Here is a 20,731-nt window from a genome sequence, read left to right as displayed (position 1 = left end):
GGTAGACAAAGAAAAGTTGTTCCCATTAGCTGATGGTACAGGAATAGAGGGCACAGATTTAAACTTTTAGACAAAAGATGCAGGGAGGCTGTGAGGAAGAATTTTTTTTAAACAGCGAGTGGTAATGATGTGGAAGTCGCTGCATATGAGAGTGGTGAAAGCAGAGACAATTAATGTTTTCAAAAAAGAAATTGGATATATATTTGGGGGAAATAAACTTTCAGAACTACAGGGATAGAGAAAATTGACTGACCGGATTTGCTCTACATAGAACTGGATGTTAATTGTGCAAACCTGTCACAATAAAATGCATGCTCTAGTTGTAAGTGAGAGTAGCTGTTACTAAATGGAGAAATGTTAGAGCATTATTCTTATGTATATATAAAAATTGGTTTCTACCCATGTGGGGCATGGGAGGAGGGGGGCAGGGAGGAGTGAAGGAGGGGAGGCGGAGAGAGAGGAGGAGGGAGGAGGGGAGAGGGAAGGAAGGGGAAGGGAGGGAGGAAGGGGTGAGGGGTGGAGGGGGAAGGAGAAGGGGAGGGAAGGGGGAGGGGAGGGGGGGAAGGAGAGGAGGAGGGGAGGGGAAGGGGAGGGGGAGGGGAAAGGGGAGGAGGAGGGGAGAGGGAGGGGAAAGGGGAGAGGGAGGGGAGGGGACAGGAAAGGGGAAAGGGAGGGGAAAAGAGAGACGGAGGAGAATGGGGAGAGGGAGGGGAGGGGGAGGGTATGGGGACTGGGAGGGAGAGGGGGGAGGGGTAAGGGGTTAGGGAGGGGATGGCAGGGGAAGGAAAAGAGTCTGTAGCCTGCACCTATGTTCTTGGGGTTTTGTGAATAAACCTATGTAAAGGATAGACTGGCTCCAGATTCCTCCTTTACTCCGTGAATGAGCAATTAATTATAACCCTGGAATGGACCCGATGGGGCAGAATGGCCTCTTTCTGAGCAGCTAGCTCTAGGACAAGTTGACGGTCAGTCTTTGCTCAGCATGTCCTTGTTAACAAACCAAGTTGGGAATCAGTACAGAATGGGAGACCAACCTCACTTCCTTCCACTTGTGCCATTAGCGTAATCAGACATCAGCCCTCATTCACACAGTTCCCTACAGATTGGACTTTTGTTCACCAAGCCATGAAGTCATAGCTATCCTAGAGAGGCAATAGCCATCTCCAACACCAGAGAATCTAAGAAGCTCCCCTTGAAATTCAATGGCATTACCATCGTTGAATCCCCACCTTCAACATTTTGGGGTTTACCATTGAACAGAAACTGAACTGGAAAAGCCATATAAATACTGCATCTAAAAGAGCAGGCCAGAGGCTGGGAAATCAGCGTTGAGTAACTCACCTCCTGTCCATCATCTATAAAGCACAAGCCAGGAGATTGATGGAATACTCGTCACTTGCCTGGATGAGTACGGCTCCAGGCAACACTCAAGAAGCTCAACAGAATCCAGGACAAAGCAGCCCGCTTGATTGGCATCCATTCCAAAATTTTAAACATTCACTCCATCTATCACCAATGCACACTGGCAGCAGTGTGCGCCATCTACAAGATGGACTGCAGCAATTCACCAAGGCTTCTTCCAAACCCGCGACCTCTGCCGCATAGAAGGACAAGGGCAGCAAATGCATGGCAACACCGCCACCTGCAAGTTCCCCTCCAAGCTACACACTGTCCTGGCTTGGAACTATGTCGCTGTTCCTGTACTGTCGCTGGGTCAAAGTCCTGGAACCCCTTCTCGAACAGCACTGTGGGTGTACCTACACCACATGGAATGCAATGGCTCAAGAAGGTGGCTCACCACTGCTTTCTCAAGGGAATTAGGGACAGGCAATAAAAACGCTGGCCTAGCCAGTAACGATCATATCCTATTGAATAACTCACAAAAATGTTTGATGAGAATTACTTTGTAAAATGCAAACGGAGATGGAAAATGACACAACAAGGGCCTGTGAACCAAGAGTACTCCAAGGGCTGAATACTCCCCCCCATTGGGGGGGGGTTGTGCGGGGGCAGGCAGGAGCGGGCATGAACCCGATCGGCAGCCCCGATCAGGAGCGTGCCGCAATTTTACGCCGGCGAGCCAATTAAGGCCCGCCCAGCGTGACGCACACCCGGAAGCGCTGAGCGCTCCCTGTGCGGGCGGGGGGGGGGGGAATTCCCTGAGTCGGGGCCTGCGCTCTTTCGTGCGCAAGCATGCAAAAGAGGAGGTGCCTCAAGGAGATTAGTTTAAGACTTGAAAAATATAATAAAGGTGAAAAAAAATTTTAAGGACAAGACCCCTCATGTGAAACTGTCACAAGAGCTGGGACATGTCCAATAATATTTTGAAAAAATTTTATTTAATTAATGAACCCTTCATGAAACCTCATCCCGCCCGCGGTTTCATGAAAAACGCGAAGGCCGCCTGGGCTCTTCGCCTGCCCGCCAACCTTAAGGTTGGACGGGCAGCATTCTGAACAGTTTTAATGACTTTGTTAGTGACTTTAACAGGCCTTTGACAGTTTGGCGGGCGTGCAGCTGACGGGGCTGCGCACCCGCCGAACTGACAATCTAAATGACGTGCGGTGATATTGGGGCGCCCGCCTGACATCACCGCGCATCATTTTACACGTTGGCGAGCGGGCCCCGCCCTTGCTCACCGACGGGAAAATTCTTCCCTAAATTTACTAAAATTAAGGTAATTGTGGGCACATGCAAAACAGCCCAATTCAGATTACAAATTTGGTTTGGCATCTCCAAATGTTTTACTATTGGCCCAGAGAAGTTCAAGCATTGTCATACCAATTTCGCATTCTTAACGTTGCCTGTGATGCGGCAAGGCAAGTGAAACCAAAACTGATTGACGTGATGAGACTTGCAATCAGGTCGTGTGGGCAATGAAGGCAGCCATATAAGACAGGCTAAAGCTTTCCAATTCGCTTTCTGTGCAAGACAGTTGGACTTCATATACAGAGACAACCAAATGTCCTCAAACTGTTTAAGGAATCAATAATTAATTACTGGGCCTGAGGAGGCAGCTTTAGGCAAACTATTCAAGGATTTAATGCTTCCAACATGCACAATTTCAGCAGGGTTTAGCTTTGCACATTTGTGGAACACAATTTGTTTTGTCTGACAAACAGTGACAGCATCTGATTTAAAAACATGCACTTGTTTGAAAGAAGCAATGCTAATATATCCGTTAGAATTTTGTCCTACACAAAGATTGTGGTGTATAATTACTACATGCCAGTTGATTACATTAATTACAGGGTTTATACCCTCGTAGGAACCTAATTTTAAAAGTTTTCATTGGAAATCATGCTGTGTTGTGCAGCCCATGCATCACGCATCCATAATGAGCACCTCAACAATAGCACCTCAAACAGTAGTACTTCTCGACAGATATATGTATAAAAACAACAAACAATCATTCCATACGCCCACAAATTAAATCATCTTCCATCATCAAACTCTATATCAAGACTGCAATATCCATGATAGGTGAAGGAATGCTTCATAAGCGAAACCTCGGTGTGCTTGGGCAGACAGACATTTTCTTTAGGCTAATGTCAGTCACAGAAGCTATGATGTTTTTTCATGCTAATGAGCTTGTGCAAATGAATGAGGAAGGATTGCAATTTATTTGGTTCTTTAAGATGGGGGCCATTTTAACAGCTATTTTATTTATTTACCGTCACCATCCCTGGGTATGGCCTGCCCCACTGGCAGGACAGACCCAGCAGAGACAGCGGCACAGTGGCATACAGTCGGGAGGGAGTTTCCCTGGGAGTCCTGAACATCGACACCCGACCCCCTGAAGTCTCATGGCAGCAGGTCAAACATAGGCAAGGAAACCTCCTGCTGATTACCACGTACTGCACCACTCACCCCTGCACCCCTCAGCTGATGAATCAGTGCTCCTCCATGTTGAACAACACTTGGAGGAAGCACTGAGGGTGGCAAGGGTGCAGAATGTACTCTGGGTGGGGGACTTCAATGTCCATCAGCAAGAATGGCTCAGTAGCAGCACCACAGACCAAGCTGGCTAAGTCTAAAAGACATTGCTGCTAGGCTGGATCTGCGGCAGGTGGTGAGGCGACCAACAAGATGAAAAAACCAACCTGCCTGCTAGAGATGTATCTGTCCATGACATTATCGGGAGGAGTAACCACTACACAGTCCTTGGACTGGAGACAAAGTCCCTTCTTCACATTGAGGATACCCTCCATCGTGTTGTGTGGCTGTTGGAGGTCAATCATCTCATAGACATTTACAGCATAGAAAGAGGCCATTTGGCCCATCACGTCCATGCTGGTCAACAAAGATCTGACTACATTAATCCCATTTTCCAGCACTTGGCCCATAGCCCTGGAGGCTATGGCAACGCAAGTGAATATCTAAATACCTTTTAAATCTTATGAGGGTTTCTGACTCAACCAGCCTTTGAGGCAGTGAGTTCCAGACTCCAACCACCCTCTGGGTGAAAAATATTCTCCTCAACTCCTCTCTTCGCCTTCTGCCTCTTACCTTAAATCTATGCCCTCTGGTGATTGACCCCTCTACTAATGGAAAAAGTGCCTTCCTATCCACCCTATCTATGCCCCTCATAATTTTATACACGTCTATCAGGTTCCCTCTCAATCTTCGCTGCTCCAAGGAAGACAACTCCAGCCTATCCAATCTTTCCTGCAGCTCCAATGACATTCAAGAAGCTTTCCACCACCCAGAACAAAGCAGCCCACTTGCTTAGCAACCCTTCCAGAAAATTTCACTCCTTCCACCACCAACGAACAGTGGCAGCAGTGTGAACTGTTATGACACAGCAGTTGGTAAAGGCTAAGTTGTTTAAATCCCAGAGGGAAACTTGAAACAGCTGTCATAACCTATATTTTCAATTGGTATGTTTGAGATGCAGCTCTGAATTCAGGAATAAGACCACCAAGCCTCAAGAGGTTTTTTATATAACACTAAATTAAACATTTATTAATTTACAACAAATTAAACACATACACATGTCTACAAATTACTCCAATAATAACTTATAAACAAATCCCCAAATGAATCACTCCCAGGTAAATCTCCACCAAGGTAACAGTAACCCACAGACTTTAAACAGACAACCAGGCAAAGCACGTTTGACCTAACAAATTGAAAATGAGGTTCCTTACAATTTCGTTCCTTTGCAGACACAGTTGTAGGCTTACAGGCTGGTAAGTTCTTAATGCTTCTAATTTACACACAAACTCTTTTCTGTTTATACCTAGCTTTTCCTTTGAATGAAAATTTTCCGTTGTATCACCAGGCTTTTAACGTTACATCTTCTAACAATAATATTTTCATCCTTTTAATTTTATTAGTAATATAAGCACGTTGCTTGGCGTCTTCCAGTTAGGTGCTAGATTTTACCTCACTCTTGAATGTTTTATTCAGCAAATGCAAATTTACACTTTACCTTCTATCCTTCTTACATTTATCTAATGAACATCTCAAAACTAATATATATCCAAGTACTGGCTTTAATCCAATTAAGACATACACAGTCAAGCACAAAGGCACAGACCCCACTACAATTCCATTTAAAAAATAATTTCCAATAATAGACATTAATATCTCTTCTTGACAGTGCCATCTTCACGATGCACTGCGGAAACTCACCAAGTCTTTTTAGGCAGTACCTTCCAAACCCACGAACACTACCATCTAGAAGAAGGGCAGCAGATACATGGGAACACCACCACCCGGAACTTCCTCTCCAAGCCACTCATTATCCTGACTTGGAAATATATCGCCGTTCCTTCACTGTCGCTGGGTCAAAATCATGGAACTCCCTCCCTAACAGAGCTGTGGGTGTACCATGGACTGCAGCAGTTCAAGAAGGCAGCTCTCCACCACCTTCCTAGGACAATTAGGGATGGGCAATAAATGCTGGCCTAGCCAGCGATACCCACATCCCGTAAATGAATAAAACATAAATTAATCTCATATTGTTCTCTACCATTGCAGCTCTTGGATAATCTTCCAAAACTCTTGAATTGACTCCTTCTCTATAGAAAAGTGCCTCAATGTGCCTCTGGACTTTCTTGAGCTAGCTTAATTTTTCAAGATCAGGCATTTGTTTTTAATTAATCATCTAACCAAACATGTGCCTTCGCACTCAATGGTATATTAGGTTAAATATACCAAAGAATCTGCAAGTTGTAAGTGGATTAGAATATTATTTATTATTTTCTGAATCCTAGGTTTTGATTCAGCTTTAGCTACGGGTTCAAAGTGTATTTACCTCTGCTGCTCGTAGATCCAATATATAAACAGTTAGGCAGTCTCAAGCACATTCCTACATATCTATGGCGCAGAACAGCACAACTTCAGTCGCAAATGCAAGATCTATGGACAGATGTAGGATTTAGAAAAATCCAATCTAGTACCAGGAGTTACATTTCTGAAGGAGAAATAAATACACATTGTTGGGGTTAGATGGAGGACAGCCCATGCTGCAGATAACATGCTCTAGGTGAGCTACCAATGCCCTGTGCTTATACTCAGTACTCAAAGTACGAAGTGTTCCATTTTTCACAACTTACATCCTCATTTTGAATATATAATATATATATATTTGTAAAATTATGTTCCTAAAGTACTGCCTCTTTGAACACTTTCACTCCATCCATGATTCAGTAGGAAGTTCGCCAAACTGCGAGACATAGGAGATGTGACTAGACCAGAGATAACCAATTATTTGGCTCATTGCTGATCCTATTGATTACTCAAAGAGTTAATCAAGCTATTTGAATTGTACTAAATCAACATTTAAAATAAAAAAAAGAATCTTTCCAATTTAATATGCATTGAGTGTCTTACCCATTATGTGCTAACATAACACACAACGAGCCCTAATTAATTTAGATTACATTCTGAAACCAACAGATAAGTCAAAGGCCCAAATAATTAATACAAATATTTGTATTGCACTATTGTAACAATGTCATTATTCTTCGTGAGTATTTGGCCTGAATACTTAAATCAAATGAGAGGTTGGTAGAGTACAAAGATTCTGTGGATGCCTAATTGTTATTGACTTTTATTTGCACAGCCTTGAATTTTATTTCAGTCGATGGTTATTTTAGTTAAATGTAGAAGAGCGTGAGGATGGATGTTTTCACCTTCACATTTCACTAAATAAGTGCTTTCCTCACTCTAATTTAGATCCGGAACCAAAGAGACACTGGGTGGAATCTTCTGCTCTCTCTGGTGGTGAGCTTGAAGCCAGGAACGGCATGTTCTTAGGCATAATGGCGGCATAGCAGAACCCCGCCACCATCCCACCTCTACCAAAAATAAATGCTGGGCCAGAAGGTCCATGGTCGACGTTCCACTCAATGACAATTTAAGGGCCTCAAAACTGGCTAAAAACGTGCAGCCAGCTTGTCACATCCTTGCAAAGTGGGGGACAGTGGGGGGGTGAGGTTGGTCCCTCAAGCAGAGGACTGGGCATCAGGAAAGTGGGGGCGAGGGTATGCCCGCGGAGGGCCACATCCCAGCCCTTGCTACCGGCTTCCCTGCACCCCTATTCGTGACCCCCCACCTGGTGAAAACCCCCTCTCACACATTACTAACCTGTGACCTGCTTCGCTCTGCGATCCTGGGACTCAAGGCCTCTCCTTCCGGCAGCAGCCACTATGAAGGAATATAGATATAATTAGGTGGAATATAGATAATTAGGTAGAATTCAGATATAATAAGAACACTACATTTTAGGAATAAAGATTCCCTTAATATGATACAGCCTTTGAAAAGCAGGGAAGGGTAAAGTTTTTGTCCAGGTATGTCTGCTATACACAGTACTGACTTAAATCAAATGTCCATTACCTAATGATGCTAAATATTTATCTATGGTATTTAAAGCTGTTTGAATATAAGGTGCGTGGTATACACTAATACAATAAGGACAAAATATGAAGGTCCTGTCTATTTTAAATAATCCTGATAACATAGCTTTTTAGCAAAGGGAATGTGAAAAATAATATTCATAGACATTAACATTATTTTGTGATATAAAGCATGTCCAGTTTGTTTGTGACCTGGAGACTCGGTATAAGGTTGAGAAAGGAATCCATTAAGAAACTAGTACAAGGTAGAACTAGATATTGCAGATGTAATTCACGTAAAAATCGTCAGTCACAGAAATCAGACATTATACATTAACATTGTAGAGGTTGAATTTTTTGACTCTATATTAGAAAGAAGATTATGTTTTGCATCTTTTTAAGGATCTTTAGTGTTGCAATATACTTAGTCACTTAAAGTGTATTGTATGTTCGGTTCTTTAATAAACTTATAAATCAGTTAGTAAATATATCATCTCACGTAGTATTCTGTATTCAACTCCAAGAATCCCTCTCTGTAAACTCTTAGGTGGGGAGATACATTATTGAAGTGAGACCCCCTGACTCTTATAATTTCCGGGATTTTTATAACCTAGCTGATGCTTACTAAAGATGACTATCTGGAAGAAGAGTAATATTCTGTGCTGATTCCTTTCCTTAGGGGAGATATAGGTCAGTTCTTCAGGCCCAAACGAGTGTCTGAGATCTGGCTAGCTTAAACTTGAGTGAGAGTAATTATCAGAGAAATGTTCCCGATCTGGGATAGCCCCATAAGGGGTTAAGGTCACTTTGTCACGGCCACCCCAGTGGCACTGCTGACCGCAAGAGCTGGCAACCTCTGATTGGCTGGCAGCTCTCAGTAGGCGAGACCTTCGGTCCTGGGGCCTTGATTCCAGGGGAAAGCCCACCGCTGGCCTCACCACTGTCGGGTTGGCTTGTGGTTCGGTGGACCTTCCTGAAAAGAGGCAGCGGGATCTCTCACTAGCTCTCTAGCCAGGAGGCAAGGCCCTGGCACCTCAACAAGATTCCATCCATTGTTTTTATGAAAAAAGTTATTGCCAAGCTTTTGAGGAAATTATAGAATACATGTATATTCTCACAGTGGCAACCTGTACAAGTGCCTTCATCGTGTACCCTGACCTCATTGGCATTGCAACACCATAGGCAAAGGAAAAGCGCTTCCTCCACATAAATAGTTTAGCCATGCAAACTAGCATTTTTTTTCAAATTTGATCCCTAGTCTGCACTACATTAATTGAACTCTGCTAAGTATCATTAGCAAAACTTGATTGAAAAGAAAGATAGCCAAGGTTGCCTTTCCTGATTGTTATCAAGAACTAACTGCTTGAACTATACATGAATGCCTGTTGGAGGACTGAATTGAACTCAGCACTATGCCCCTGCAGTCAAATAGAATATTGACACTTTACTGTCAAGGCTGAAATATGAGTACAAGAGTGTGACCAATGCCTGTGCAACCATCCAACGAGGAATCAATGCTTTCAGGAGAGGAGGGATGGGGAGAACAATATGCAGCAACCCAAAGGAATTTACAGATCATACCAATCTCCATGTAATTTTATTTTACAAACATTTGCAGTTAAGACAATCACTTAAGTAATTTAAACATGCTTCTGGAGCTGATTTTTGGAAGATATTCCTGTTGGCTATGTCATGGAGAAAATACACCACATGCCTGGATTTGATATGTTGAAGTGCGGGGGAAGGGTGGTTTATATCTTTGCCTTTTGTTGTAGTTTGGTTGACCAGACATCTGAGTCTTGTGATTTGCCAATACATACAAGGTTGTAATTCTGTGAGGAAACATTGTCAATATGCCTATGGTTGAAAAAGCAAATTTATGGCCTGAATTTTACCTTTGGTGGGCAGGTGCACGCGCTCAATTGGTGGGCCTGGGAGCAGTCTGGAAACGGACCGCAAACTACGATCAGCTTCCGACCGCAATTTCACGCTGACTGAGCAATTAACGGCCAGCCAGTGTGAAACATGCGCTGAAAAGCTCAGCACTGCCGGGGTGTGGGCAGGAAGAGGACGGGCGATGACGTTTCCGGTGGTGCGGGTGAGCGCTGTGAGAAAGCTCCCTGAAGGCAGACAGCTGCCTCAAGGAGCTGCAGGCCTGAAAATGCTCAAATAAAGGATTTAAAAGCTGCAAAAAAAATTGTCCATGCATCACAATCAATCACCTGAAAATACAGCTGATAAAAATGCTGTCCACAGATATTTATTTCTATTTTATTTCTTAATGGAAATTTCATCCCGCCCTTGGATGGGGTTTGATGAAAAATGCAAAGGCCGCCTGGCCGATTCACCCGCCCGCCAACCGTAAGGTTAGATGGGCTACGAAAAATCGGAGGCAATTGTGCCGCTAATGGACTTAATTGTCCTCTTAATTGTCGGCGGGCATGCTTCTGACTTTTGTGCGCGCCTACCAAGCGAAATATCGCGCAGCTGCGCGGTGACATCGGGACATTCGCCTGACGTCTTCGCACGTGATTTTATGCCCAATCGGGTTCGGAGTGCACCCGCCCGCAGGACGTAAAATTCTGTCTTATGCTTTGTTTACCGAAAGTATTTTCAAGGTGTAGCCATTATTGCATTACAGGCAAATGTCCCAACCAACTTGGGCACAACAATGTCACTCAAAGAGGAATGAGATAAATAACTAGAAAATTTGTTGTCGTGATGTTGGTTGAGAGATAAAAATTGATCAGGACACCAAAAGAACCCATCTAATCTTGTCAAATTGTGCCATCAGATCTTTTATATCCACTCAAGAGGGCAGATAGTGCCTCGGTTTTGTGTTTTACCTGAAAAGTGACATGCACAATAGGACATTATTCTCTCAGTATTATACTGAAGTGACAGTCTACATTATGGGCTCAAGTCTCTGGAGTGGGGCCATGATCTTCTGAATCAGAGGTGAGAGTATGACTATTAAGTCACAGCTGAAACTACTTATTTGATGTTTGAGAAATGTTCCCTAGTATTTTAGTCAAGCTTAAACAGTTTTGTCACAAGGGTCATGTTGGCCAGCTAAGACTTTGAGGCTGCTATAGCAAGCAATTTTCTGTTTCAGTTTGAGGAATTAAGGACAACACAGTTTTTTTTTTACTCTGTTGAAATATTCTAATTTAAGCATAATCTTACTTAAGTAATTAAATAGGTTTGTAGTTTTTAGCCTGGGTTGCATGGTCTGACAGAGTGGCATTTTCCATCAGTTTTGAGCAATCTGGGGCACATCATATGTTGGCCATATCATTTTGAGAGCGTACCCCAAGAGGGGAATGGTTCATTGTTTTTTCCTGTGACAATGCAAGCCCAGATATTTTGGCTGATAGGAAGTCCATCCTTCTTTATAGAAGCTGGTTTTCAGATTAAATGTGAAGAAGGTGCATCAGGAAGAAGCTCAAAGTGCAGAAAAAAAACTTATGCTCATTGTAACTTTCTTCATTGGGAAAATAATGTTCAATCAAATGTGCTTGGTTTGGTTTACCGCATCACAGTTACTAATAAAAATGCACCCCAAGTTGGCCAGTCAGGGTAGGTGTAAGAAGTTGCCTTAAAAATATTTCATGAAAAATGCAAAGAAGTTCTACAATTATACGTCTTATCAGAACTAATGAAAGGTCACGGCCTGGAAATGTTAACCACGTTTCTATCTTCAAGGATGCTGCCAGACCTCTGAGAATTTCCAGCATTTTCTGTTTCTATTTCAGATTTCCAGCATCAGCAGTATTTTGCTTTTGCAACAATTGGACTTTTCTGGCTTCTTTATGGTGTGTGAGACTCAAATTAGCAAAAGCTGTTGCTTCAATTTTAACTAAACAAGAAAGAATAAAGTCTGCTCTTGTTGGAAATAGTGAGTCATGTTGGGAATGCAAGAGGCTTCTCAGATCAGAAAGAATTAGAAACAAAGAAATAGATCAGATAGACAAAAGGATTGCACCCCTGCACGAGTGTGTTGCTTTGTCCTCAAGTTCTCTGTTTTTAACTCTATCTCCATGAAAGGTTAAATTGCTCCAGAGGGTTAAATGTTTTCCTTTGGTTATTTACCCTTCCCTTTTCTGTAATGTGTGATTTGAGCATGCTTAAGCTTTCCAGCACTTGGTCTGCACTGTTTGAAGCACGACATAAATATTTGGTACTGCTGTTAACTTACACTTGTTATCACTGCTTATTTTTCAGTTTTAACCCAAAGAGGTAAACTTTTAGGATTTTGCATGTGGGGAGGCAACACCAAGAGTAGTAAAAGTTAAGGAAACAAGTTGTATTTGTATTGTGATTTTCACAACTTTTGGACATCCTAATGTGTTTTACAGTAAAGTGCAATATTCCAGTTAAGCAGTTTTAGACAGCCTTCTGGACTGAATATTGTGTTCAACAATATTAGATCATGAACTCTCTCCTCCATCCCCACCCCCTTTCCGATTCCCCCCTTTGTTTCCCCCCCTCTTTTTTTTCCAATAATTTATATAGATTTTTCTTTTCCCACCTACTTCCATTATTTTTAAATGTATTTCCAACCAATGTTTTATCTCTACCGTTTAGCCTTTTTTGATTCCTTCACCCCACCCCACCCCCACTAAGGCTATCTGTACCTTGCTTGTCCTGCTTTCTACCCTTAATTAGCACATTCCTTTGATAATATCACCACCTTCAACACCTCTTTGTCCTTTTGTCTGTGACATCTTTTGGTTATCTCCACCTATCACTGGCCCTCTATCCAGCTCTACTTGTCCTACCCCCTCCCCCCCACTAAACCAGCTTATATTTCACCTCTCTTCTATTTTTACTTCGTGCTGTTGAAGGGTCATTCGGACTCGAAACGTTAACTGTGTTCCTCTCCGCAGATGCTGCCAGACCTGCTGAGTTTTTCCAGGTATTTTTGTTTTTGTTGTGAAGCAGTTTTAGGGAGTCGGAGTGTAATGGCTTGACGTACCTGACAAGTTTTTACTTGGAACAGGTAACTTTATTACAGAGCTCTTCTAGAAGCTGCATGCTTGAACCAGGTCGACGGTTAGAAAGCTCCACTCCCCGGATTACTCCACTTAGGGCTTATTCATCAAGAAAAATCACGTGACCCCTACTAGGCAGTGGGAAAGGTTATGCCTTCAATCACTACATTTCCTCCCCTTTAGTTGTCTTATATTTCTTATTTATAAAGAACATTTTAATCCACAACATATACATATATACAGGTCAGGTAATTAAAGATTAAGTCTCAGGTGTTTTTTTTATTTGGTTAGAGCAGTGTAGCTCTACCACTTGAGGTTCTCCCACTGGATCAACATCCAGGATCAGGAACTACAGCATCAGGTATATCATTAGAAAGTGTCAGTTCAGGGTTAGGCAATTCTACAGAGACATCAGGTATGACTATTCTAGGTCAATCTGCCACCTCAGAGATTAAAGATTCAGCATCAATTACAGGCAGAATAACTGGTTGTTGGAATGTCCCTCTACTTCTTAAATGATCCACATGCTTTCGAACAATCCGATCTTCTACTTCCGCTTGGAATGACAAGGGACCAGTTTCAGAGACAATTATACCAGGAACCCAACCAGGACCATTTCCAAAATTCCACAATAAAACTGTATCTTCTACAGTAAATCTTCGAGCTTTGCTGTGAATATCATGATTCAATTTTTGACTGCTCTGATTCTTTTCTCTACCTTCCCCTCTAATTTTGGAAACACCACACTTAACCTTGTGCGTAGGTGGCGTTTCATCAATAATTCAGATGGTGTTGAACCCGTAATTCCCTGAGGAGAAGAAAACTGTAAAGTCGGGTTTCTAGAGTACCTTCAGATAACCTTTTCATTCCTGATTTGAAAGTTTGCACTGCTCCTTCAGCTAACCCATTTGATGAGGGGTGATATGGCTCTGTTGTAATATGTTTAATTCCATTTAAACTCATGAATCTCTGAAATTCTGTACTAGTAAAGAATTAGCTGAATTTCTAGGATTCTTTGCTCTTGGACTCTTTCAGCAAAGACTGTACCGTTATCCGAAACAGTGACTTCTGGTAGACCGCACATGCTAAAACATTGGCGCAGCTTTTCAATAGTTGCACTCGATGTTGGTGATCTAACTTCGTACACATCCATCCACTTAGAATGCACATCTATGATCAATAAAAACATGGTACCTAAAAATGGACCTACATGATCAATATGCAGTCTAACCCAAGGTCGACCAGGCCACTCTCATGGATGCAGTGGAGCTGAAACAGGCAAGTTCTGTTGTTGCTGACAGTGGAGTCAGTGCTTGACCATGCTTTCAATGTCACTGTCAATGCCTGGCCACCAGACATAGCTTCGTGCAAGCAGCTTCATCTCCGGCGTGCCTGGATGCGCACCGTGAAGCTCGGTCAAGAGTAGTTTTCTTCCTTGCGAAAGAGCGATGACTCTTGATCCCCAGAGCAAGATTCCATCTCGACAACCTAACTCTGTTTTACGGGCATGGAATCGTCTTATCTCGTCAGACACTGGTGAATTCGACCGCCCTCGCAATACAAGGTCTCAGACTTTTGATAAAATTGGATCTCTGTTTGTCCAATTCCTTATTTGCTTCACACACACAGGCAAAGAGTCTAAGAAATTCAGCACAAGCACAACTTCTTGCAGCACTGGAGCATGTACAATGCTATCTGGTAACGGGAGACGACTAAGTGCATCCGCGTTTGGGATATGCACGCCAAGACAGTGCATAAAGGTATACTCATACGCAGATAACATCAAAGCCTAACGTTGTATTCTTGCTGAGGCTATTGGCAGAATGGCTTTATTCTCACTGAATAAACCTATTAATGGTTTATGGTCTGACACAATGGTGAAATGTCATCCATGCTGGTGCATGGTGGAATTTCTTCACTCCAAATATTACTGATAAACCTTCCTTTTCTAGTTGTGAATAACCCTTCTCAGCTGCAGAGAGGGTTCTGAAGACACAGACATTGGTCTTTCGGAACCATCTTCCATCCTATGTGATAACACAGCTCCCACCCCGTAAGGAGACACATCACTGGTTAATATTAATTTTTTTGATGAGTCACAATGTACTAGTAGACATGGATTAACTTTTACAAAGGCTTCTTCTTGTTGCAAATTCCATGACCAACGATGATTCTTTCTCAATAACAAGTGCAATGGTGCTACACTGTCGACAAGTTTGGCAAGAAGCAGCTATAATAACTTAACATGCCCAAGTTCAGTTACACTGGACGGAGAGGGTGCCTCTTTGATTGCCGTGGCTTTCTCTTCTACTGGATGCAACTCCATGGCATCCACCCGGTGACCCAGGTAAGCGACTTCTGGCGCTCGGAATGTACATTTCTCTTTCGTTAATTATACACCAGCTTCCAAAAATCTTCTTAAAACCCCTTCTAGGTTGACCAAATGTTCGGCTCCGACCGACCGTGATCAGGACATCATCTAGGTATACTACTACTCAGGGAAGTCCTTGCAAAAGAGTCTCCATTGTCCTTTGGAAGATTGCACATGCAGACAATACTCCAAAGGGTAGGCACGTATATTGATACAGGCCCTTGTGCGTATTGATGATGACATATCCTCTAAACGTGCTACCCAGCTCTAACTGTTGGTATGCATGGCTCATGTCCAGTTTGGTATACGATTTGCCTCCAGCGAACTTTGCGTATAAGTCATCTATCCTCGCGACAGGATATTTATCTTGTTTAGCTGCCTTGGTCACGGTCAATTTGTAGTCCCCGCAAATGCAAATAGTTTGATCAAGTTTCATCACAAGGGCTATGGGCGCTGCCCATTCTGAAAACTGGACTGGCTGGGTGACAGCTAGCTTTTCTAAGCAGCAAAATTCTGCAACCAACTTCTCCTTTAGCGCATAAGGCACAGGTTTGGCCTTAAAGAAACAGGAGGTTGCCTCTGAATCCACATATATTTTTGCTTGCAAGCCTTTTAGCTTTCCCAATTCATCATGAAACATGCTGTTGTATTTCCTTAACAGCTCAGGAATTCCTCCTGTTCTCACTTGAAATATTTCAGACTAGTTGAGCTTAATTTTTTGCAACCAGTCACGGCCTAGAAGACTAGGCCCTTCACCTGTTACAATGATCACTGGAAGCTGGGCTGTCTGTTGCCTATAGGACAAAGGTACTGTGGTGATGCCCTTTACCTGTACTGACTCCACAATGTATGTCTTCAACTGAGCTATGGTTTGCTCCAGATTCAGTGGCTGGGAACCATCATTTAGGTATTTAAATGTGTGTTCTCCCACTGCTGTGGTTGAGTCTCCCATGTCTACCTTCATGACTAGTGGCTTCCCATTCGCATATTGGTTCAGTTTTTACTGCTTTGACATTGTATAGGGAATAGATATCAGTATTAGCAGCTTCTGGCTCATTTATATTGTGCACTTCAATCATCTTGGTCTGCTATCTGACTGACTGTCTCAATTTCACCCTGCATTGCTTTATTACATGCCCTTTCTTCTGGCAGTAATGGCATTCTTCCTCCTTGAATATGCAGGTTTCTGGTACATGGTTACCCCCCCCACACCTGTAACAGATTAATTTCAGAGTCGCTGCTGAAATGTTTCCACTAGGCCTTTTCATTATTCAAGCAGCAGAGACTGTCTCTCGCTTTGTTGCTGTCTCTCTGGTTAACGCGCCACTCCCGGCGGTAGCTTCCCACCCCAACTGAAGGACGGTGTCATATTGTACGTGTTGTAAAGCCTGCGAGTCCCTCACAGCACTTTCCATGGCCAGCGCTATTTCCATGGTGTGGTTCAAACAGATGTTAACTTATGCAAGTAAACAGCGCTGAATGGCTTCATTGTGAACGCCACGAACTAACCAGTCCCGCAACTTATCATTGAGTGCATTTCCAAAGTCGCAGTATTTAGTCAACTCCTTCAACTTCGCTATATAAGTTACAATGGACTCTTCTGGGACCCTTAGTCTGGAGTTAAATTAATCCCCTGCATTATTACCAATGCTTTGGCTGAAAATACATCTTCACCAGGTCTACATATTTATTAAAAGACTTAGAATTGGGCGTATTTGGGGCCGTGAGGCTGCAGATGAGGTTACACGTCTTGCTCCCACAGACGCTCAGAAGAATTACTTTCTGCTTCTCCTCCGCGGTTATTTCATTTGCCACAAAATAAAAACCAAGGCGCACTACATACTCCAGTCTTCCATGGACACGTCATAAGAGTCCAAAAGTGGCATGACCGCTGAGTATACTTTTCTTTTTTCTTTAGGAACTGATGTACTCGCATTCACAAGGCGAGGTGCAGTGTCGGAGCTATTTTACCCTCATCGCCAAATGTAATGACCTGACGTACCGGACAGGTTTCTACTTGAAACAGATAACTTTATTACAGAGCTCTTTTAGAAGCTACATGCTTGAACCAGATCCACGACTAGAAAGCTCCGCCCCCTGGATTACCCATGTTTAGGGCTCATTTGTCAAGAACAATCACATGTCTCCCTAATAGGCTGTCGGAAAGGTTATATCTTCAATCACTACACAGAGGTAAACAAACAAAAGCGAGGTGGGAGGAAAGGGTGGAGGGGGGAGGGTCGGGAAGGGGAAGGGAGTAATTGGTTGATGATTGGTCCCACAGAGATATGTTGTGGGATGCTCAGCTGTCGGGGATTGGCCCCAGAGTAAGCAAAAATATGTCAAGGATGGACAGAGGGGCCTACAACTGAGATTCAAGCCTAAAGGTCCAATAGGGATAGAAGGAGTGTGAGGAAATAGAAAATAAATGGCCCAAGAGCTTCTTCAGTGGAGGCAAGAAGATCAGACAAAGTAAAAACACATTGACAGGTGAGTGGATGAGGATTAAGAGGGTAGACTTCCAACTAGAGTGTGAGGGGCAGATTGACAGAGACTTGGGGCTGGAGGGTGGCTAATAGTAGCTGAAGGTAACATATCATCCAGTTGGGTTGCGGGATAGTTGGGTTCCAAGATGATTCTTACTTAGGGGAAGTAAGAGAGGCCTCAAAGGGTGTTTAGGAGGAGCATCCAGCAGAACTGACAGCGATTTCCTGGCATGGGGCAGGGGGAGGAGGAGGTGGAACATTCTAGAGCCTGGGAGTGCTGTGGACTCCTGAAGCAGGGAATGGAAGCCAAGGATGATGCAGCAATTGGAAGGAGAAGGTTGAGAATGAAAACTTCAAGTAAACCAATGTGGGGTCAAAATTTTACAATTTTTTTTTGTGATTTACATTCAGTTTTCTTCCTTCTGCCTGAACTTGCCTTTTCTTTGCCAACACATGGGGGAGAAATTTCTCCCCATCGGAGAGATTGGGCAGGAGCGAGCGCAGGCGAGCATGCAGCTGATCACCGACATTTTACGTGGGCGGGCCAATTAAGGCCCGCCCAGCGTGATGCGCACCCGGAAGCACTGAGCGCTCCCTGTGCGGGTGGGGGGGGGGGAATTCCCTGAGTTGGGGCCAGCTCTCTATCTCACATGCGCACTTAAGAGTGCAGAAATCTCCCTGAGGCAGAGAGCTGCCTTTGGGAGATTGGTGTGATTTTATTAAATTTTAATAAAGAAAAAAAAACATTTTTAAGACATGTCCCCTCATGTGCCAGTGTCACATGAGCTGGGACATGTCAATGAACTTTAATGTAAAAAATTATTTAATTTATTAACCCTTCATGAAACCTCATCCTACCCATGGATGAGGTTTCATGATAAATGCGAAGGCCGCCTGGGCTATTCGCTCACCCACCAACCTCAAGGTTAATTACTTTAATTAATCAATTAATTACTTTAATTAGTTTTTAAAATGGCCTTAATAGACCTTTGACAGTTTGGTGGGTGCGCAGCCCGATGTCACCGTGTACTATTTTACGTATCGGCGAGCGGGCCCCGCCCCCGCTCGCCGACCCGAAGATTCTGCCCATAACACTCGAGGCTGCTCCATGGCCACACCTGGTGGTAAGAGCCTGCATGTGCATGCCAACTCAACCTGAAGACTGACACAGGAACTATTGTATTTGCATTTACAAAGAGTCAGGCACCTGTTCCACGGAATGTTCTTTAAGTTGTTCACCATAGTTTCAAAACAGAGCATGCGTATGAGCTGCAACAAACTTAAGTAGGTTGACTGAGGTATTTCAAGCATACTGATGAAAAATAATTTTAAGGCATAACATAATTATAAAACAGCATGTGCTCTTACTACCCTGACCAACACCCTTGGGATTTGCAGGTATACATTTAACTCAACTGTTATGCCATTTTACTTCAGGCATCATACAAGCATAAATGAGAGAAAGAAAGTCAATCTGACCTCCAACTGGTCTGAGAATCTGGTAAGAGCAGTTAACTTTTAATTGACCTTACAGGAACAGATCAAGTTGCACACAGTTTACAGCTTGACAGAGTAATAGATCTTGCATTACAGAGTTTAACACTTTTCTTCCAAAATGACACACCCTTGACTGACCAAGAGCAGTGCTGATGCAGATCCACCAATCTGCATTGAAAAGTCTGCCAGCATTCCAAACATCACATTGTCCAAAATAAATTTCCTAACACTTAATATTAGAGTCACAATATCCGCAATTGTGTAATACACATCTAGACTTGGCAGAATGTTTTACACTATTTAATACTCCTGCTGACTTAACATCAGCACCACCATGGGAGATACACATATATATCATTTTTTATAGTGCCCTTCACACGTCAGACACCATAATTCAAAAGAACAAAAGTACAAACAAAAAAGGCAAAACGCAAACATTTTATGTTGAGGTGAATTATCGATTTATTGCTTTAGTTAAGGGAAGTTTTGTGGATTGACCTGAAGGTAGAAAATTACAAGCACCTGGCAATCTGCAAAGCTTCCTTATGAACAATACTTAACCTGCAATTAATTTTAGGATGTTTCCAACAATGAGATTTAATGGCCTTCAAAGAAAATGTCACATACACACAGCACCAATGTAGCAGCAGAAAAACGTACTGTGCATCAATGTTTCTATCACAAGAAAACAATTTGCATAGCATCACACATTTCATCTTCAGGAAAGCAATTGCTTTCCAATAAGGAGGAAAGGAATAAAATGAAGCTCGAGCATGGGAAGAAAAGGAGGCACAGGTGAGGAATGAAAGGCTTGGTCAAAATGGAGGGTGATTTTGAAAACAGGAAAGAGTTGACAAAGTGGAGGGAAATGGATAGCCTATTTCTGTGGCTAGGAATGTACTGATTGAGTGCCTTCCAATAGTACAATGGCAGTTTTGCGATAGGTGGGAAAAGGCCAGGGTTAGAGAAGCAAAGGAGCCATGTTGGGACAAAAGACAGTTGTAATTATGGAGGTTAGATTGGGTGAGACCATGAAGATATTGGAAAACAAAGGCAACAATTTTGAAATGAATATAACGTTTGGGTAGTCAGTCTATTAAACTTGATAGATGGTGGTCTTAGAGATGTAGAGCTTGGTGCAGGCGACAGTGTAAGGTGTACCATTTATAATCAGCTGTACCTGGATTAAGACAGGGCAGCAAGGGTAGCACTGCAGAAGTTAAGCCTCAACATGATAGAAATATGGAAGTGGAATGCATGTGAAACCAGAGAGTGAACTCAGGGTCAAGCAATTAAACTAGAAATCAGAAGCAGAGAAGTTTCTTTTTGGAAGAGCATGGGCTTTGTTTTGTAGATATTCGGCTGTGAGAAATTGTGGCCCATCCAGGTCTTGATATCAGGCAATTTACATAGAAACATAGAAACTAGGAGCAGGAGTAGGCCATTCAGCCCTTCGAGCCTGCTCCGCCATTCATTATGATCATGGCTGATCATCCAACTCAATAGCCTGCTCCCCCTTTCTCCCCATATCCTTTG

General features: G+C 43.0%; 1 protein-coding gene across 5 annotated transcripts in view; it reads right to left on the bottom strand.

The window, feature by feature from the left end:
• Positions 1-20,731, bottom strand: part of LOC144669280 (opioid-binding protein/cell adhesion molecule-like) — a 1,107,986-nt gene that overhangs the window by 273,459 nt on the left and 813,796 nt on the right. For 4 of the 5 annotated variants that reach the window (XM_078531615.1, XM_078531632.1, XM_078531625.1 and 1 more), the window contains exon 4: positions 7,597-7,656. The exons of the other annotated variant lie outside the window; for it this stretch is intronic. In XM_078531615.1, coding sequence (XP_078387741.1) covers positions 7,597-7,656 — 60 coding nt within the window. The remainder of the gene's footprint in view (positions 1-7,596; positions 7,657-20,731) is intronic. 5 annotated transcript variants of the gene reach the window in all.

The sequence above is a fragment of the Cetorhinus maximus genome, chromosome 2 (assembly GCF_964194155.1).
Source record: "Cetorhinus maximus chromosome 2, sCetMax3.hap1.1, whole genome shotgun sequence".
Lineage (NCBI taxonomy): Eukaryota > Metazoa > Chordata > Chondrichthyes > Lamniformes > Cetorhinidae > Cetorhinus > Cetorhinus maximus.
This window is presented reverse-complemented; position numbering and strand designations above follow the sequence as displayed.